At 46.4% G+C, this 21,714-nt stretch overlaps 1 protein-coding gene across 3 annotated transcripts in view; it reads right to left on the minus strand.

The window, feature by feature from the left end:
• FAM193B (family with sequence similarity 193 member B) overlaps window positions 1-21,714 on the minus strand; it is a 37,198-nt gene that overhangs the window by 6,471 nt on the left and 9,013 nt on the right. The window contains exons 2-10 of one of the 3 annotated variants that reach the window (XM_048491897.1): window positions 16,518-16,757; window positions 15,851-16,067; window positions 15,267-15,467; window positions 14,311-14,707; window positions 12,479-12,674; window positions 11,393-11,629; window positions 8,648-9,656; window positions 7,734-7,809; window positions 7,276-7,360 (exon numbers count right to left, since the gene is read on the minus strand). In XM_048491897.1, the coding sequence (XP_048347854.1) occupies window positions 7,276-7,360; window positions 7,734-7,809; window positions 8,648-9,656; window positions 11,393-11,629; window positions 12,479-12,674; window positions 14,311-14,707; window positions 15,267-15,467; window positions 15,851-16,067; window positions 16,518-16,757 (2,658 nt within the window). The remainder of the gene's footprint in view (window positions 1-7,275; window positions 7,361-7,733; window positions 7,810-8,647; window positions 9,657-11,392; window positions 11,630-12,478; window positions 12,675-14,310; window positions 14,708-15,266; window positions 15,468-15,850; window positions 16,068-16,517; window positions 16,758-21,714) is intronic. The other 2 variants (XM_048491895.1, XM_048491898.1) reach the window with 2 other exon arrangements.

The raw sequence follows: 21,714 nt of genomic DNA on the forward strand, positions 1-21,714 counted from the left end.
TAAAGGAACACTTATAGGTTTGACTCTGGGGAAATACAGGTGTGTTGGGAGGTGACACTCACTGACCTTCCTGTGGTCTTTCCCTTGTGTATTTTTTCAAGTACCACATCAGTTTGTTCAGTGAACAAATTAAGATCATCAAAGGGCATGTTTCCAATTCAAGTCTTAACATCCTGTGGAAGAGAAGATGACTGTAGCAAGCCACAAAGCCTCAATGTGATGGCACTGGTCATGGTTCTGCTAGTAATATCCAGTGGGGTACAGGGAGGTCACAGAGGGGGCCAACGCCCCAGGCAACACTTGCAAGTGTCAAATGGGGGCGCATTTGGCCTTCCCTTTCCACCCCCACCTCTGGTGTGTGACTCAAAAACTTACTTGGTACTCAGGAAGACTTCAAGCGCTTGGAATCAACCCCACTGCCTGGTGACACCAGTAGTCGTGTGCAGCAGCTGCACGGCTGGCTTGCCCCCACTAGTGCCCAGGGCCAACATCAGGCAGGGCAGGGTCAGCTTGTGTAGCAGATACACAGCCCAGCCCACTGCTGACCCTGTTCACCCACTTGAACCTTGGTGTACCCTCACGTGGAACCCTCTCCCCTCCCAAGCTAAGTGCATCTAGTAAAGCCAGCTACAGAGAACAGCAACGTTATTTGGCTTTCCTCTTTCTCTGCAAGGCGCTTATCCCTCATCTCAACTGCAAATCTGGCCAGGCAGTTCTTTATGGCCCACAGCATGTCCCCTTCCATGATGGCTTCCACCACAGAGCAAGGAACAGGCACTCAGATTATGTTTAACAACCACTACCTACTGCAGGGAGAATCTACACTTGGTCTTCCTCCCTCTGCCTGTAGCCAACCCGCATGCTGGCAACAGAGTCCCCACTCCCACCCCCGCTTTGGCTTTGGGTAAAGTATGGAGCCTTCTCTGTGTTACTGTAGGGGAGGGACAATCTTAACTTGTTGCTTCCTTTGCTCAGCCCTTCTGGTTCAACCATTTCCCCCCAAAAACAGTAACCTGCATTGGCACACACAGAAGGGGGTGGGGGAGAGTTGAGGAAGGCACCCTTTCCCTCTGCCCCTCCCTGGGCAGTGCAATTGTGTAGGGAACAATGACAATTCTTGCCCTGGGTGTCATTTTATGCTGGTAAGACACTGATGGTATCAGCCAAGTGTTTGGTGGCTGATATTTGTTGCCTGCCCAATTGGGTGTCCTCCATCTGAAGCAGTCTATGCCCTGTCTCACAGAAAGATAAAATGTGGTCAGAAGTTGTTTGGTGGAAGTACTGTGCTTCCTCAGGAAAAAAATTCCCTTGAGGGAGGGGGGGCAGGGCTTGGAGGGGGCTCGGGAGGGCTGGTACCTTTCCTCCTTTTCACAACCAAACAGCGAGACCGTGGCCGCCACATGCTTTAACAGTTCCCAGACCCCCAAAGGACTGCTTCATGTTCCTCCACTTCTGCTCAAGTATTTTTTATTTTCATCCAATAAAGTTGGCGAGCAGAGTGTGAGTGTCACTGGGCTGGAGGGGCCCCCTCTGTTGGTGGTGTTTGTGTGTCTGTGTGTGTCAATGGCATGGTTTGGGCGAGGCGCCGCGTTTTGCGGCAGTAGGAAAGGCGAGTGCTGTGGCTGGCAGGAGGAAACCAGGAGTCCATTAGAAGGGCATGCTGCTCACTGCTTTACCCTGGGCTTCCAGCATGTTGCGCCCTACCCAGAACCCATCTGTCTGCCTCAGTCCGGGGATGAGCCATTCTGGCGGCAGCTTGCAGGGGACGAGGCTCCAACCAGGCTTCCCTTTGGCAACAGACTCTCTCTCCCTCCCTCTTCTCCCCATTTTAATCAGACCAGGGCCAAGATTTTGTCCTCTATTGGAAAAACAGCACCAACAGCACCCCGGAGTCCAGCCCTCCCCCTCCCCCCCCCCCGCCCCCCGATCGCACACTGGATATTACTAGCAGAACCATTTCTCTTGTTAACTGTCAGCTGGAGGCGGGTGGGGGGGGGGGATCTCCATCTCCTTGACTTGCCGGGCCTGGCAGAGCAGTGGACAGCTTGGTCTTTGGGGCGGGGTGGTGGTGATGGATGGGACTTGGGAGGGCTGGTGCTGGGCAGTTGAACCCAAGCGGAGTCAGAGAAGGTCCAGGAAGTGGCAACAGTTTAATTAAAAATTGAGCCTGTAACTTTCTGTGGGACAGGGTATAATGAAGAGTTTTCTTGTCCTTGAAAAGGGAGGTGCTGAGGAACCTTGACCCAAGGCATTACTTGGTATGGCACATGGTAGCTACAACATTCACAATCCTAAACCCTAGAGCCCTGTCAAATAAAATTTACGGCCCATTGTATCGAGATGCCTCCCCTCCTTATCCAAGGGGAAGGAATCAGAATCAGTGCAGTAGAATGAAGAGAGTGCTTCAGTTATAATAAGAATTCCACCCTGTCCTGCTGTAGTTTATGAAGGTTTTCCAACCTCCTAGTCGAAACATATGATGAAGGTGGTTGGACCAGTTTTGGAACAAAATATCCTGAAATCTCTTAGCAATGGGCAGGAGCAAAGGCACAAGTAAAAGAGCAAATATAAGGTCATCACTGGCCCAAGAAGGCGCTTTTACAGATAAGTTCAGAGCATTAGCCATGCGAGCTAATTGTTCAGAAAACGAATTAAAGTCATCTATGTCGGGAAAAGGATAATTGTCCAGAGAGTGCTCTCTAGGCAAGAGAGAATTCCTGTCAGTGTCGTCACCATCCTCAATATTGTCCAGTCCCAATGGATATTTCTCACATTCCAGATTCGGAGCAACGCTGGTGCTACAGCCATGCAGTGGCAAAGAGGATAGAGGAGACTTATTACAGTCACGAGGGTGGTCAGTGGTGTGCGAAGAAGTTGGCATGTGATGAGGTCTGGTGTATAAGTCAAGGCTAGTTTGACGCGAAGCTCAAAAAGCCTCTGGTAGCCAGACATCATCTTCACTGTAATGCTGAGGGGGAAGGATGAAGGATGGCAAGGTGGCTTCCAGGGGATCTTCTAACAACACTGATGATGACAGCTCTCCAAATGAGAAGATTGGTGTCAGGGGTTTTCTTGGCGGTGAAGGCGATCACTGGAAATGGTGATGCCCTGGCAACCAGTCTGCTCCACACCTCGACAACGAGTGATGTTGAGTCGGCTGATCAGAACTTGATGGCATTGGAATGATGAAGAGCCCAACGTCATGACAAAGAGCCATCCCACTTGCAAGCAGAAATGGGCGCCAGCAATGATGGGTGTCCCCACGCAGCGACCATGATTGCTTGCATGCTCCAAAGGTAGGCTTGCTTAGTTGCCGATGATAGAGGAGCCTGCTTAGTCAAAGGAGATCGTGAACATTGTGGGCTAAGACTTGTAAGCCCTGCCATCGACTATTGCATAGAGGGCGGTGCCTTGGGGCATTTGACTTTGATCACTTTTTATTGCCCTTTTCCATGGATTTCTTTGCCTGGGATTTGGAAGAGGCATGGGCTGCAACAGCAGCAGGTAAAGCCTCCTTCAGATTAACAGGGGTGGATGATACCAATGGAGACAGAGTCAACTCCAGACCCTCTTCATGAAGACCTGTGGAGTGCTTCCATATCATGGCATGTAGCCATGTCTCCCATTCCTATCTGATCGTCTTAGTAAGGAGACTATAGACCTTACATTTGGCAGGATCATGTCCTTCAGCTAGGCACAGAAGGCTGAAAGAAAGGCCGTTATTGTGACCCATTTCTGCTGAATGTTTCTCGCAATACTTACAGAGGATGAGGCCGTTGCCTTCCATGACGGCAATAAAGTAAGATGAAAATCGCTTGCAGTTGGAAGTATGTAGAGCAGATCTCAAAAAAGAACCTTTCTCCACAGCGGCAGGAAGGAGAACTGAGTGATCTGTGCTCCCCGCCTTCCTTTTCACGTGACCCGTGAGCAGAAAAGGCAGGCTCTGCCTATAGTTGGGAGGGGGGAGAACACTCAATGCTCTGCAGATCTTTCCAGAAAGCTTGCTAAAGCTCTCCACAGCAGGCCTGCGAATGCGTAGCCCCAATGTGGGACTGCACATGAAGACCATGTTGATGAACAAAGTATTACTTAGAACATTGGAGGAAATGGTTATTTCTCTAAGTAAAAAATACGTTTAGAAAGGAGATATGTGCTATTGAAAGAAAGAGTCACCAGTATGAAACTTTTGGACCCCAATAAAAACTTTTCTTTTCCCAAGCATTTGTTTGATGGGCATAGAGTGCATTCTGTTGGTGATTTGGCTAAAGGAGCAATTAAAATAGAATAGTGTTACCTATCACACTTGCAATCAGTGTGGTGTAGCAGTTAGAGTGTCAGGCTTTGACTGAACAGACAAGCTTTCAAATCCCTCCCTTATTAAATGGGGTGCCCCTGGGCTAGTCACTCTCACTTAGCCTAATGTCACAGGGTTGTTGTGAGATCAAACCAAGAATTTGAAGAACTCAGTACATTACAGTAACCTCCTTGTAGGAATGGTGGCATAAAAATTAAATGGTTTTATTGTGGTTTTTAGTCTGTCATCCTGCTAAGCTTGATGATGCTATTCGTATGAGCTGATATTTTAATAGTAAATTGTTTTAATTGCTGCTGCTCCCTCTTTCTATACTTATTATGCTGTGACAATTGTAGCTTATAAATATTCAATAAAAATGCAGTGGTTGAAAGGGCAACTCTCTCAATAATATATATAACTAGAATTTGTCATTGTCACTTATTTACTCATCTTTGAAACACACATACCTACATGCAACTCTTGTTTTGTAATGGGAGCAGCTGGGGAAATACCTTCACATCCTCCTCCAAAGTTCTCAGTTATATGGGGGTATATGGAAGCAATGCCCCCTCATTCAATGTGCCATTCCCCTCAACTTCCCAGCTCCAGCTTTTTAAAAATCTCTAGACCTTTTCATTGTTTTTCACCTGTATGCCTACACATTTTGGTTTTGAATCTGAACTAAGCTTGATGTGTAATACTTAGTGTAAATTTCACGTATATAGTAAAACTTGAAAGGATTCTGACTGCAAACTTGTGCAAACTTGGTTACCATGCTTACACTCCCCACATTTATTTGGTTGTTAAATGATGAATAAGGCATAATGTTCAGGTAGTTTTAAGCTCCAGAATCTCTTACTATAGGAAAAAATAAGTACTCAGCTACAAAAAACTGAAGGGCAGAGGAGACATAACATCCAAGCAGTCTTAAGCCCCACTATTACAAAAAAAAGGATCTAAAATAAATCTGGAAGGATCTAAATAAATCTGAGCCATGAAGCACTACTCTGAATACAGATACAGTAAAAACTGCAGAGTGCTTTCCCCCACTACATAGTAACTATATACATTTCTACCTGCTTGGTGTTAAAGGAAACTTTCTAGAATGGAAGAAGCAAGCACATGTAACTGAAGAATCTCTAATTTTAAGCACAGATTAACTGCTATCTTCTAGCAGAATTTTCAGTTTTAATTCCCAGCCTTATGCCCTGCAACACTGCTTGACAGAACACAAACATGCTAATTAAATCAACTAAAGACTCATGTAGTGGTGGAAAGTGAAGTCAAGTTGCAGCCGACTTGTGCCTGCTCTAGACGGGCTTCAAGGAAAGGGGCAAGAAGAGGTGGTTTGCCATTGTTTTTTGTATAGCAACCCTGAACTTTCAAGTACTAACAAGGGCTGACGCTGCTTAGACTTTTGAGTTCTGATGAAAGTTGAGTTCCGGGTTAGCCTGGGCCATCCAGGTCAAGGCTCACGTGTATACTGTAAACATATACAACATATTTCCAAACATTTATTGTTAAAATTATCAATTTTGTCCATTATTAATATGCTATAATGTGTATGACTATAATTGTGGAAAAGTTCAGTGTTTTGGGAGTTAAAATGTTTAACTTGACATCTAGCTAGCCCTATGACTGTAAGAGACTGTTACTGGGCAAAGAACACACATTGCTTCCTTTATTACAAATGCATTTTTAGTTTCAACTTTCATTTTTTCCTACCTCTCAGATGGAAAAAAAGTAAAATACATGAGCTAAGATAGCCAAGATTGCAGCAGCTGCATCTTTCTTTAATAATGCATACATTTACAATTTTGTTTGCAGAAAACTAAGACTTTTGTATTTTTAAATTTGGTAACAATTCCAAGCAAGGCTATAATATTATGTGCTAACTGAATTATAAATGATGCATTTTATATTATTAGAGCAGTAAAATGTTTAGGTTTGGTAAGTACAGCGTTTATTTCGTTTTTCCCAAAGTTTTTATTTTTTCTTCAAAAATGAGAAGAAATACTCCCCCACTCCCTTTGGCTACAACATTTCAAGAAATGTTTCATCCCTAGATAACTAGCATCCCATGCTTTTTAATACCTATGTGAAGCTACTAGGAGAGATGATCTAGAGATTTGGGCTGGGTTGCCACCAATATGTGGACAATATTCAGCTCTATCACATGCTTCCAGTGAAACCCAGGGAGGCTATGGAAAATGTGAACAGGTTCTTGGAGGCAGTTTTAGGACGGGTGAGGGCTAACAAGATGGAGCATAATCTCAACAAAATAGAAGTGCTGCTGTTGGGTTAAAGTCTGACCCAGGAACAGAGAGAACTTCTGGATGGTGTTCCATTTCCCTGAAGAGCAGGTTTGCGGGTGTTGCTGAGCCTGGGCCTTCTGCTACATAAATAAGTGGCAGGGTGGCTGGGGCACCTTTCACCAACTTTGGTTGGTGAGCCAGCTGTGGCCCTCCCAGAGCAGGAAAGAGCTTGCTACTGTGATGCATGCCCTGCTAACATCTATATTAGACAGCTGTATTGTGCTGTATATGGAACTGCCCTTGAATACTATCTTAAAATGACAGTTGGTACAGTATGCTGATTGGAGTGGATTGTAGGGACCATATCACAGTCTTGTTCCATTTACACTTCTTCCTTATTTGCTTCCAGAACCAATTCAAGACATTTAACACCTTCCATGAGTTCAGGTCAGCAAATCTGAAGAACCACCTACTCTCATATAAACCTGCCTGACTATTCTGGTAATCTTTGGAGGTCCTGCTTTGGGTGTCCCAACCAGCTGAAACTAGAGGGGTGGCAACCCAAGAAAGAGCCTTTGCAATCATGACACCAGAACTCTAGAACTTGAATATCTGGGACTTAAGATCCCATTAAGCTGAATTCAAGGTTAAGTGCATAAGAAGACCCCAGCTGCATTAAGCCAGTGGTCTGTATGGTCCAGTAACCTGTTTCACCCAGTGGCCAACCTGTTTTGGAGAACCAAACAGGACACAGAGGCCAAGGCCTTCCCCTGATGTTGCCATCTGGCGCTTGTTCTCAGAAGTCTGCTGCCTGTGAATATGAAAGACACAATGCTAAAGTTCTGGGAGTAAATACCATTGAATTACATGGAATTTACGTCAGGGTAGACCTTACTCTGCTCCCTCATCAAACAATTTATGACAACAGGGTCCTCTCAGTACACTAGAGGGAGGCTTCTGCTCCCCATTACCCTGGCAGTTGGCACCTTCTCTATTCAGTAGAATTAAGTGATGTGACTCTGAAGGGCTTACATGGACATATACATTAACTGTAGAGACACAGATACCATAATTACCTCTCCCCCCAGCCTTCTGACCCAGCCTCATCCACATGCAGATCTGATCTTCTTTATGTGCAAGGCCCAGTTAAAAAAAATACAATAGTCTATGTGGCCAACTCTTACCTCTTGAAGTATTCCACTTCTCTGTCAGTCTCATCCATTTCTACACCATCCACATCTTTTGGCAGGAACACATCATCTACCAACACACAACAGGAAAGGAGATAACTGAACCTCTAAGCTTCTCAAAAAGAAGTGGTAGAGATAGATGCCACCTCTTCTTCCTAAACCAAAGGTTTGCCTTGCACTATTCAAAACCTCTGCCCAGTCCCAGAGGCGAAAGCAGAATGCATGCCAGTTCATGCCCCTGTTCTCTACTCCACCCTTTCCATACAAAAGCAGCATCCAAGACTCTGAAAACAAGCTGTGCAGGAATATCACACAGGTCCCATGAACATGCAGAAGCTCTCCACACTACTGATCTAGCTTCTTGTCAATCACAGTTTTTTTTTAAAGTCTGTTTTTCACCCTCTGAGAAAAATACGCACAGATAAAAAATCGAACAGCTCAGTTTGGACTGTAGTTTTTGAGGCCTTTCCACTTAATTCCCAGTCATCATAACCTTTGACCCTACTGCCCTCCCACCACTCATACATACCTCTTTCCCATATCAATCCTTGCTGAACTATTCCAATCAACGTCCTCATTTAATTCACATAATTTATGCTGAGCTGAGCAGCAGGGTATCCCTGATAAAGTTGGGTCTTTTGCTTTCTTTTTGCAGTGCAAACCCAATCCCAGACTGTAGCCTACGTTATGGCAAATCTGTTACACACAATCAGGGTGAAAGCTAGCAGTTGTACTCCTACATCGGTCTTTCTGATAGCATTTAAAAGCAACTGACAGCAGGCTAACAAGGTCTTGATGAGCCTTAAGAAGCATAAGATGTATCCCAGAAACTTCAGTGCCCTGGATGCTCAGGGTTTCCATGCTTCCAAACTGACCAGGCTCCCTCAGCAGAGGAAATGGAGACTCACCAATGGAAGGGCTTGCTTTTTCCATTTTGTTCCTGCTCTTCTTGCCTTTGCCCTTTGGCTGGGGCAAGTCATCTGACGCAGCTGTGTGGGGCAGATGCCGGTCCCCTGCTCCTGAAAGAGCAGGCTCTTGGTCTGTCTGATCAGCTCTGCCTTCACCTCTCCGACTTCTCCCATCAGTGCTCTTCTCCTTGTCTCCCTTAGAGCCACTGCATCCCCATCCCGGGCCCTGCCGCAACCCTCGGAAGCAGTCACCTTGCTCTGTGCTGCTGCTTCCTCTCTGGGTTTCAGGAACTGTCCCCTTAGGTGGATTCTTCGGTCCTATCCCCTTGGAGCCAGAATTATCCCCAGCGGTAGCAACAGAGTCCCCTTTCTTTGCTGGGCAGCCCTGCCGTTTCCCTTTCCTCTGCTTTCCTGTGGCAGGTGCTTGCTCTTGCAGCTCTGCTCCCCTGCCTGTCGCTACCTCCTTAGTCTCATGACCAGCCCCACTCTGCTGGGGAGAGTCTGTTGGCTTGGGTGACTGAACCCAAATCATGCGCGAGAGGTTGGGCACAGCATTTAGCCGCTTCACCACACCATTCTCAGAGGCTGAAGGGGGTGGAGGCACCTCTCCGGGGCTCTCTCCCCATCGGGGGCCCACCTCACTCCGTAGCAATGTATGATTATGTGGAGCTCCCAGGCTGAGTGGGGATAAGTCAAGGTCAATCTCCTGCAGCTCCGATGAGCCATTGAGGTGGGAAAGTAGGTTCTTCTGTTCCAACACAGCTGCCTTCTTGGGGAAGTCATTGACATCCAAATTGAGGTCATAGACACTGAAGCTGGCACGGATGGAGTCCTTGATGGTGTTCTTGATCTCCTGCAGCCGACTGCTCAGAAAGCTGTTCACCCGCTCCAGTTCAAGCTGGGGCCACTCTAGGAGTTTCTCTTTAGCCAGCTCCTGGTCCTGACCAGTAGGAGGGGTTCGGTCCACTCGCTTCTGGGCTTCAGCTTCCAGCTGAGCCTTTTCCTTCTCCTGCAGCAAAGGAAATTAACATGAGGGTCACAGTTTTAGCAGCCCACACCTGCAAATAGCAACTGATGAAAAAAAATGAACGATGAAGAGGAAGAACAGCAGCCAGCCTCTGACTGAACTAAATGAAGAGGCTCCTGCTTTACAGTTTCTCACAATCACTTCTTTTATGCAGCTGGATAGCCACTCCAGCAAGCCACGGTGGTCACCTGGGAATTAGTGCTGGGAACCAATGAGATGGCATCTATGGAGTCTGTGCCATGGTAACAAACCTCAGGGAAAAATGTATTGCCAGTCATTTCCCACAGCATTTTCCTTGTGTATCAAGAGCCAGTAGGATTGCCAAATCTCAATCCCTCATCTCAGCTAACAGCACCACAGCATGAGGGGAAAAAAGGAAGGGAGTGAGCAGAGAAACACAGGGATAAATTTTCACGCTATCTGGCTCAGCTCTGCTGCAACTCAAAAGAACCCAGGTGAAAACAGCTGAATGACTTGTTTACAGATCAGTTCTCCTCAGATAATAAGTCCTTAATACACTTCTATTTCTGATTTGTTTACATGTTCCAGTGCATGAATCAGAATATAAAGTGTGTCAGCAAAGAGAAAAGTAATCTGTGATGAGCTCAAAAAGCATAATTAACCTGTTTGGAGTTTTGCAATGGTAAGAGGGGATCTTATGCATAATATGAGAATTCCCCAAAATAATAGGTAAATTAGTGCCTGAAACATATTACATAGACAAGGGCAGTTAATACAGGTTAACAACCAAATTATCATCCTTCAGAAAACTCAGCAGCTAGGGCTGCGGCTGAGATCTCAGTTTCAATTCCTGAAGCCCCCATATTTGGGGAAACCTCAGCTTTGGTTGGAGGGCTGCTACTGAGGTATCTGAAATTATACCACAGGCATTATATTGGAAGTGGGGAACATGCAAGATCCGTTTAATTACAAAGGTATTTATTTCAGCAATTTATTACCCCGCCTTTCTTCCCAATGGGAATCCAAAGCAGCTTACAGAAACATCTAAATATAAACAGACAGGGATATAAACAATACATGGATGTAAACAAAGAAAACAACAGAAGACTGCATCCTTCTGAACTCGGTAGGGTGGCTCACACAATGGCTACAGGCTGTGATCCCTTTAGTTCTTGTCTTTTGGTTCACACTAAGATTCTGCAGGCATGAATGCTGGCATGGATCCAGCCTTTGGTTTAAGGACTAGAAGAGCTACTGGAGTTGGAGAAAAGCTGCAGACTTTTCTTGGTAGGATGATAGGACATAATTATCCTTCAGCATTGTTCTCAAGGCAGGCAGAATAAAACTTGAAGGTTATGTCAAAATTATGTCATTTTTCAGTATCCATGCAAATCCATGAACATACGTTCACGGACAAATGGAAAAACACATTTGTCCAGTTTTTCTTTTCCATCCCACTGATCCCCTCCCTCCTTCTGCCCCCTGCACGTGCTGGAACTAATGGATAACTTCCCCAATTGCTACGGGAAAAAGCTATATTCAGATCAGTGTCTCACCAAGTTCTCTTTCAATCCCATCACTAGCTGAGGCCAGAACTTGATTGGAATTCTGTTAAGCCTTTTCCTTTTGGAGTTATCTTCCCAAGGTTCATGAGAATCCCATACCCTCTTCTCCTTTATCTACTAAGGGGCTCTGAACCAGGGTGTGTGTTCCCTGTTTCTTTCCCACATACTCATCTATGTGCATATACAGCCCACCTTCTTCTTCTGCTTGTGGCGTGCACGCTTGGCAGCCTTCGCGCTGTTCAGGGGCTTCGGCTCAGTGCTGTTGATATAGTCTAGGAGTTCATCTACGTCCCGGTGATCCACAGCTGGCTCTCCCGAGCTACTGCTATGCCCAAGCTTTTGAGGAAGTTCCTCTTTCCTCTTGGTTAGCCGCGAGCGTAGCTTCTCTCGGATCTCAGCGTAGTTCCGGCTTGTTGGGGCCGCTGGAGGCTGTGGAGAAAGCTGGGTGATTGGCCTGCTGCTGGTACAGCAGACTGTATATCATACGGCTGCCAACCCCCTGCTATCTCAAACAGCTGGAGTGGTCCCAGAGTTGTTTCATTATTTAATTAATTAATTAATTAATTAGACTTATAGGCTGCCTCATCCCCGAAGGGCTCAAGGCGGCTCACAATATGGCTGTTCTAATGAACAGCAAGTCAGCAGAATAAAACTTAAACCCTTAAAACCTATACAACAATTATAAACAGCAGATATAGATTAAAACAACAAAAGTTTTTTAAAACAGAAGTTGTTTAAAAACAGGCACCCGATCTGAGGCCAGAAGAAAGGGAGGGAATAGGCAGGGCCCGCGGTGGAATCGATGCATCAGGCCCAACCAGAATAAAAGAGATGGAAACAGGCAGCCTCCGTTTCAGTGGGGGGCAGTAGGGCCACGGCCGGCCCCTCCGAAAGCCTGGTGGAATAGCTCCGTCTTACAGGCCCTGCGGAACTCACCAAGGTCCCGCAGGGCCCGGACAGCTCTATCACCACCCGCAGGGGCAGATAAGCGGCAAGTTCTGGCCACAAGAACTACGCCAGAGGTCCAAGCTGAAACAGAAGGCCTGCTGGAGAGTGCAAGGTACAACCAGAAGGCTTTACTTCAACTGATCAGAAACTATTTGGCAGGTCTGCGAGGAAGTTCAAAATTAAAATACCAGGGGGTACGTTAATGTCAAGGCTAGAAAGGCCCAGTAGTGAAGTATATCTTGCATATGTTGTCGACATGATCCCTCAAGCCCTTACGCACCCATACTGAAAATGTCTACAAGCAGAAATCATGGTTATGCTTTCACTTACCGCGTTGTGGCCGAAGAACTCACAGTAGCAGCAGTCACAGAATTTCCCATCTTTCTGGGTTGTGGAGGACGAGGTGCAAGAGCTCCGCTCAGAGCTGCTATCCTCATCCTCACCAAGCCCCTCATCTGCCTCACAGGACTGTGGCGCATGACAGCTTGTACCGTTTGGGAACTTGTGCCCTTTGCAGGCAGGATCCCTGTGAAAGAAAAAGAAAACAAAGGAAAAAGAAGGAAGTGGGTGAGACATATTCCCAGTAAAATCTGTCCCACCTCCGTACTGCAGATAAAAGGTACAAGGGAGGGGCTTGAGCTTCAGAAAGCAACAGGAGGAGAAGAGAGCCCTACATCAGAATAGGAACTTGACCCTTCTGAGGTAGGAATGCTAAGATTTAAGAGGAGTTTTATAGAGCTAATAAAATACAAAACACTAGATCTATCAAGCTTTGCAGAACTTCCTTACTGGTTACGCAGGAGACAAAGTGATCTTCAGAGAAGGGCAATTTCATTATGGTGTGATACTTTGAGCATGATGAGAAATGTTACATCAGAAAGCAAAATCCTTGTGGACTTGAATTCACAAGAAATATCCTCAAGTAGGTTAGATTTCTACTCACAAACAGGAATTCGGAACATAACTCACTTAGATGACTCTATGGATATTCCTTTGTAAGAGAAAATCATCATGCCAGAATAAGCTTGATGAAGCAGGTGGAAATCCAAATGTTGCCAGCATGTTTACTCACTGTACAAAATTATACAGAGCCAGCAATTCAGTCCCGGGGTGGGTGGGGGTGGGAGGGGGAAGACAGTGACTACTGTCCCTTCTTCCTATGTACAACTGTTCTAGTTTGAATTGGGCCCATGTGTACCTGGGATTAAGCTCCCAGAACAGAACCTGCAATGCACCATTTAATCACACTGACCTGGGAAGGATACAGGTGGGAATGTAACGTGTAATTAGGTCCTAAAGCTTTCCCTTGGTTGCCTCCACCTGCAGATGTAGGGAAGTGGACAAGCCTTTCCAGAGGCAGCATTCATTTATTTAAAGTTTTTACATGCCCGCTTTTCTCCTGAGCATCTCAGTACACTTAACAGAATTCTTTTCCCCAGGAACATTTGACTGGAATCAGCGTGTATTTTTTGAAACATTTTAATTTTCCCAAGCATTTGCTGGCTGGTTTTTTTGAAAAATGTTGTTGGCCTATTCTGCTACTGCTTCTGCTTGCAGCTGATGTTGGGCTTTACTGTATTTTACATGGGTTGTTTTAATCACAGATTCTCAGTTGGTACATTACCTTGTGGACATTTGGCAAAGCTGAAAGGCAGGAAAGATTTTTCTTAAACAAATACCTGTGTTGTGGCCCTGGTAGGTTTGACAGGTTGCATCTCAAAACAGCTCACAGTGAGCAGCCATGGCTTCAGAAAAGGAAACGCTCAACGCTCCTCTGCTGTGACAGCAGAGCCCCCTCGTGCACAAACACCACAGACTGCCTCAGTTTCAGTTCTCGAGGACCGGAATTCATGCCAGGCTACTTTAGCAGCAGCAGCCTCTAGGACGCAGCAGGGCAAGGAATAGGCACAGATGCCAATCCAGCAAAGATGTGGAAGGGGGCCAGCATCCTGCCTCACAGCCCACCTGTCCGCATGGGGTTTAGTTCTACCAAACAGATATAACATTCCATAGGACCCCTTGTTCAGCTTACATGTACATTTTAAGAAACCAGCATCCAAGGGCACAAAACAACACTGATAAATAGCCCCAGAGATATATTGCCATTGGGAGATTAGGCAGGTCACCAAGAATCGCCCGTAATCAGGATTGTTTGTACTCACCTATTGGTGCTGGGCAGTTGATGTGAGGCAGCGGGAGGACCTAAGGAGCCACTGCAATGGCCGTTGCATGGATGAGTGCAGCCTACAGGAGGTGGTATCTTCAGCAGTGGCACATTGGCAGTGGGTAGGTGTGGACTCTTACAGGATCCAGCGGGAGGGGATTCCGCTCCTGGCTTTTGGGCTGGTGTGTGCGGGCTGAGGGCTGGTGCAGGGAATGGGGCCGCCTGCGGTGAAGAGCTCAGGTGGACGTGAGGAGGGGAGCTGAAGGGCCCAGGGTGGGCAGGCATCTGCTTGGTAGGAAGGAGTGCCGGTGGCTGCGAGTGGAGGCCTGTGGGGCTGTTGGGAGGAGCAGTGAGGTCCACGTGCCGGTGGTGCTCCGCAGAATGGAAGGCCTCTCCTGCAGCCAGAAAGGAACAGAGAAAGGTTGGATCAAATTTTAACAGCTAGAGTTTCCACACATCATGCATGACAGCAGCTGAGCCTGTCTAGGGCACACTTGCCACTACATACTACCACTTCCTTCCTAGGCGTATTTCATCCCCCCCCCCCCCCAATACCTCCCAAATTTTAACAACATGTACATCACATCCAATTTGATGTGATGGCCGTGTTCCCAGCTAGAAACCTTCTTTTAACTGAGGCGCTTTCTAAAATGACAATGACTTAAAATTTTTAGTTTCCCTCAAAGCATGCTGGGAAGTTTAGCCCTGCATGCTTCATGCTCAGTGGCATACCTCCCTAATCCTAGCCCATGGAGATAACTCATAGGAGGGAGAAAGAACCAATCCTTGGCCTTTTAGGTTTTGGGCTATCATGCTGTAGTCCCGCATTCAGCCAAACAATACAAATTCTAGCAGGGGGGAGGGGATGGGGCTTAGTTGTGAGTCCCAAAAGGGTGATACTTTTGCCCTGTAGATTTGGTCTGCTGGCCTTCCCCAGGCCCCGCACATACAGACCTGGCGGGGTGGGTCTCCGGCACATGCTCTTGAACTGCTTGGGAAGCGTTTTGCAGAAGTCGAGTGAGGTAGGCAGAGGTGAGCCTGGGGTGCCGCTGGGAGCTGGGGAGAGCGCGTGGCTATAAGGACAGGATTTGAGCCCACCTCCTACAGCAGGGGTCTGGCTGGCACACTCCGGAGGGAGGCCGGGGTGCTTGTCACCTGAAATGGAGTCAGAGATGGAGCTGGCTGCTCTCCAGGACCCCTGCTTGGCTCCCCATTTGGGACACCTGGCATGAGCCCACGAAAGAGAACCAAGACTGCAGGAAACCTCTTGGCAGGTATGCTGGACACCCCAGGTAATAAGTCCCATTAGGTAGGGACCTTCCTTGTAAAGTATTACTTCCCCCAGAAAAAAACGCAAGACTCAAACTCATGTAGAGCCTTCTGTCCTTGGAAAGTGTTTGAATAAGGGGTCGGTGCTAGTACTCTCAACATAGCTGAGTCAACACCACCCTCATGGCTGTTAAAATGGCCTCTATGAAGGAGCTGTAGGGAGAACCCTGCAGCAAAAGGGAGAAGACAAACAGCTAATTTGAACTCACCTGGTACAACAGGTGTCCCTCCAAGGGAGCTCCCCTGGCCTGCCCCATTGACATGCTGGGAGTTCCAAAGCCCCGAGAGCTTGTGCGCAGACAGGAAGGAACTGGGGTCCCAGTCTCCTGAGTTCCCATGGCACGAGGATGAGGATGACGAAGACGAAGAAGAGTGGGAGCCTGCCCCACAGGACTGTGACTTACAGGCCGTATGAGACAGTGAGACCTAAAGACAAAAAGGTTAGTAACTCAAACAGCAAATCCAGAATCCTACACTAGCTAGTTCTTTCAAACATGCCTGGCTAACCTTTGCCCCAGAATATTCCTACCATGGTGGGCACAGGTCACCTTTCCTGGAAGAGTGAGGCTGAGGCCTCCTGGGAAGAAGACCCATCTACTCTTGCCTGATTCCTGTTCCCCTTTCCCATCACTATAAATAGGGAAGCAAAGACCAAAGACCATCAAGGAAGCAAAGACCAAAAGATCCAGTGTGTAGAAGGCAGGTCTCAGAACTTGGGAGACAAAAGCTACACATATGCAACTATTTGACTGCAGTCAGGTTGCTGAAGATGACCAATCCAGGGAGACCTCCCGTGTAGATCACCGGCACAGCAGGTAGCTCTCATTATCCAGGGGAAAGTGATGGACTTGCAATACCCTCAGGTTCAATGCTTACCGCCAGTGCCTGCTCCTGGACCGCCCTCCTTTCTTCCTCTTCTACACTCTGCCTACAGCTTTGGCAGATCCATAGTGGCATCTCTCCCAGCAGGTTCTGCACCAGAGCCGGCACAAAGTCTGGGGGCAGCCGCTCACCTGGGGACACCAACCCATTGTGAGATGGTCCGCCCCAATCTTTACGCTCCCGGTGACACAGCAAGCAGCATGTCTGTACAGATTGGTTGGAAGTAGGCAACACCTGCAGAAGGGCACACAAACATACGGCACCTCATTCACTGGAAAACTGGCATTCACTAGGAGCTGGTGTGAACAGCCCTTTGCGCAGGCATGTACAATCTTGGTCTGCTTGGCATCTCTGCCAAACTAAGTACCATTGCTGTGCTAATCAATACAGCCCAGTGGGCACACTAGAGGGGCAGAGGATCCAATTACAACTCATAGTAGGTAGCAGGATGTTCGAGTCTAGCATATTCTGCCCACTTGGTCTTTGTTACTGCAATACTGTTCACACTAACCCTATGGGTGAAAACTCTATTAACATCCATTTGCAGAGCAGAAGACACAGGAATGAGAGGTGAGAGAAAGAACAGCTGGTGGTAGCAGAGTGTATGTATGTTACCAAGGAGGGCATCTGCTTTTTATCCCAGTCCTTTCTGTCTCCTTCTTTCCTCCCCCCACCCCCCCATTATCCAGCTTTCAAATCAATTCTGCCTGAGTCCAGCAAGCTGCTTCCCCAGCCCAATACACACAGCACCACCCCAACACCCTGTGGGCTCAGCAGGCAGGCAGGCAACCTGTTCCCTGTGCAACACTTGAAGTAGCTGCGGTCAGAGGAACAGCTGCAGCTGTTGGAGGCAAAGCCCATCTCCCTGCTGCTCCTTTCTTCCCACAGAAGGAGGTGTGGCCTATGGTTTCCAGCCTGGCTCTGGGGCAGAAGACAGGCAATAGCCCAGCCGGCCACAGGATGGCTTAGAGATTATGACAGGCATGAAGAGTTAAGGGCAGGGTGGTCATTGTCTCTCACCGACTGAGAAACCCGGGACAATGGGCTGTGCATCTAGCTTCTGCTGCAAAACAGATGGTCTCGCTCAGCCTCAAGGTGAGACAAAGCACAGGGGGCAAAGAGTGCGCTGGAAGGAGACAGAAGGAAAACAGGGTTTCTCTTCTCACAATCACTGAAGAGACAGGCACACGCGGAGGCAGGGAGGGACAATGAAAGTGACAAGAGAAGACTTTTGCAACTTGTCTGGAAGCACTAGGCCCCACCATGTTCACAGAATCAGGCACACCCTACGGAAAAACGAATAAACAACATCTTGCCAATACTGAGAGGGAAGGAGGAAGAAAAGTTAAGATAGGCCCATCAGCCACAGTTCATTGGATGCTGCTTTCTACTGCTGCTGTTATACATGAAGGCTGACAAACTTCTTCTGGAAGTAGTTCCACAGGCATCAACCTTTCTCCCTGGAACTTAATCCTTTATCCCCAGCTTTATTTAGACATTTGCGAGTGGGAGACCTGAAAAGACTTGTGGGGTGTGTCTCATTTTCCACTGCATCCCCTCCTCTATTTGCCTCTTGTCAGCCCCCACATCCTCTCCCCACTTCCCTCTCTGCTTCCCACCCACCAGCCAACCTGCCTTTTATTTGCCTTGACTTCTGTCAGTAAAATCTAGGAGCAGCAATAAGCAAATAATACATATAGCTGAGATAGCCATCTTCAGCTGCACTTGCTTACTTATTTTCTTTCCTTATTTATTACTGAAGGTATCCGTCTTCCACTGCATTTTTTACACGTAAACTTCATTTATAAACTTGTTCATAAACTTCAACTTTCTCCCCATCGGGGAACCCAAACAGGCCTGCATCACTTTCCTCTCCTCCTTTTTATCCTCAAAACAATCCTGTGAGGTAGCTTAGGTTTGGAGTACGTGACTGGCCTGAGGTGAGTGAGTGACCAGTGAGTTTCTACAGCAGAGTATGGATTTGATCCTGAGTCTCCCAAACCTAGTGTGAATCTCTAATTCCTACATCACACTGGCTTTCATGTGGCTGCTGAAATTGGGTCTGCCAGTGGTTTCTTCCAGGGCTAGCCCAAATTAGTCCTTCCTCAAAGGCTAAAATAGCCCTGGAAAGGGCTCTGCCCCTTTTCCTGCATTTTACTGACAGAAGCCAAGTCTCAAAAGCTGGCTGTACTGTTGTGCTTGTATAGCAACTCACATTGGCCATTACAGAGGGCATTTTTTCCCTTAAGGTTACAAATTCTGCTCTTCAGCTTTTGGAGGATTTATACCTCCAATTTATTTTTTTAGATTTCAGATTATTATTATTATTTTTGCAAATGTGGGGCTTTTCTCATGTTTGTAGAACGCTGTCTTGTCTGCTCATGGTTCCTAACTCCAGATGTAAATATGTACAGATGAAACAGATGTACAGATGCAAATCTGACATATATATACTCCAGTTTTTCGCCAGTGGTTTACAGCATTTCCCCCCCTCTCTCCACTTTATCCTCAAAACAACAATCCTCTGAGGTAGGTTAGGTTAAGAGAGAATGATTGGCCCAAGTCACCCAGTAGGGTTCCATAGCATGGCTGGTAACCAAACATTTGTCTCCCAGATCCTACTCTGCCATGCTTTTACACTCAAAAAATTCTACACCAGTGAGTGAACCTCTCACAACAGAAATTAACAAAAGCAAAGAGTCACATCACAAACGGAAACTCTAGTCTTTGTCATCTCTATTAGCATATGCAGTTCCTGCCTAAGTGGAAATTACAGGCTTTCTGGGACAAATTTTGATTCCACAGCAAGATGCAAAACAGTAGTTCTTCTGATCGTCATTTTAAGAGACAGCATTACTTTTTTATACAACCTTTCATGTCATTTGTAGTAGATGTCTATAGAGGCCTAGAGTTTTACCCAACCAACCCATTTCCCTGCAATAAAACTTTTGTTGCCTAAACAGGGCCTGCCACCTGTATCACTGGAATACAGTTATTCTGCTCATTGCTACTGCTCTTGACTTAGAATACAGGCCTCTTAACCCATCACTGGCTTTCCCTCAGAAGCTAGCAGCCTCTCCCATATCTTGTTCAGCACACAGAGGCATCATTAACTAATCCATGACAGTTATACAAGTGGAGGTAGACCATTCAAAGGAAGGAAAAGCTCCCCTCCAACTTCATTCAGCCCTAATTTGAATGCTATGAGTTAGAAGATTCATCGCCCTCTCACTCCTTGGTTCCTCATGATCAAGTGGTTTATAGTCACCTGTTACACTGATTGATGCTGGATGAACATCAATCAAGTAGAATCAATGTGAAAGCATGAGGGCCCAGCACCTTCCCTTCCATTTACCAACTCTCACTCTCTCAGGCCTTGGATGAGCCCAAATATCACCAACTGAACAAGGTTATCTTTGACTTAAATTTTCCAAGTGTTCAGTGCTTGATGTCAAAGAATTCTCTCGTAGGATGCTTCCAGTTCACTTTTCACTGAGAGTTTCTCTTAAAAAAAAACTCCCCTAGAAAACAAAGTGCTTTATAATAAAGTTAACTTTCAAGCCTCCTGGAGTTGCTAGACCAGTGTGATATCACAGCTAACTGTATGATAACTGGTCCACTTGAGGAAATCACTCTTGCACAGCCAAGCCTACCTGAAAGGCTCCTAAGGACAAAATGAGACGGGGCCACATACATTGCCTTGAGGTAGCTGAAGGAAAGGCAGGAAGTGAACACGATGAATAATAATGAAGCAAAACATAATTTTTACATCATAAACCCCTTTCCTGGAAAACTGCGGCTGCCTTGCCATAGCTGAGTAGCAGGGCATCTGCTTGGCATGAGGAAAGTCCCAGGTTCTGTCCCCAGCATCTCCAGTAAAACAACAACAAAAATGAAAGACTTCCACCTGAGACCATGGAAAGCTACTGCCAATCAGAGCAGGCAATGAACCTGATGGACTGACAGTTTGATTTGGTATAAGACAGCTTCAGGTGTTCAACCATCACCTCAGTGAACTTTGAAGCTGAATTATATTACAGGAGGTTTCGAACAGTACTTTTAGATGTATTATGCATGAAAGATCACAGACTTGTACTTTTCTTTCTAACAGAATGTATGAAAATGAAACTCTCTATGACTGGCGCTTCAGTTTCCATGAGTGACAAAGAATTAATTGATAACAAGGGCTAGGTAGGTCATGCTCACCCTGTTGACGGGCATGAACACAACATGGCTTCCACTGCATTCACCAAGGTTCATGTGTACATATACTAAACCTTGCAATGATTTCAATGCAATGATTTTTATAATCATTGCATGCATAAACATTATTCCTACCTTCCTGGAAAATCTACCCTCCAGTTCTAATGATTTCACAGCTTCAGATTTTTCTGAGTAGTGGCCACCAGCTTTGATTAGGATGCATTCAGAACTGCCAGATTTCTAGGCCCACAGCTTTTTCTGAACCAACAGAATCCCATGCCACGTCAATGTGCAGGAAGACAGAGACTTGCTCTTACTGAGAATGAAATTCAATTTTTTTTCTTTTTTGGGTTCTACCTACACTGTTCAAGTCTCAGAGCACATTGCTATCACAGTTTGACAATGGGTACTGCTAGTGATCATAAGTCTCCACAACTAACTCTTCGGTCACATTCTTCCTACAATCAGCTTCCTCCTAGTACCACAAATAGGCACTACTATGCAAGTCCTGCATTAAGCAAGTCCCACTGAGTTCACCGGAATTTATTCTCAAGTAAGAATACACAGAACTGCCACCTCACGTAAACAGTGCCTCACAAACAAACACCTCACGTAAACAACTCACTCTTCAAACATCAAGATTTGTAGATGGACCTCATATCCATCTCCCCCCTTTCCCTCAAACTACAGGGTCTGTAATACTTTTTATGAATCTCCCACAGGGTATTTCATTTTTACTAGCATCACTCAGCACAGGCAACAGCTAAATCTTGATCACATGATATAGGTACCCTGGAATAACCTCAGCTTGCCTGAGGTTCTACATGGCATCTAGACAAAACCTACACACAGCAAAGACTTCTAGAAGCATCTCTACTCAAAATTTCTCTCACAATGATTATGAGCAAAAGCTACTCCCACAAGCCAGGGCCAAAAATATTAAGAGACTTCAATGAGCAAAGCATGACAATGAGATGTCCCAAAGAAG

This window comes from Sphaerodactylus townsendi, linkage group LG03 (assembly GCF_021028975.2).
Source record: "Sphaerodactylus townsendi isolate TG3544 linkage group LG03, MPM_Stown_v2.3, whole genome shotgun sequence".
In the NCBI taxonomy this organism is placed as follows: Eukaryota; Metazoa; Chordata; class Lepidosauria; order Squamata; family Sphaerodactylidae; genus Sphaerodactylus; species Sphaerodactylus townsendi.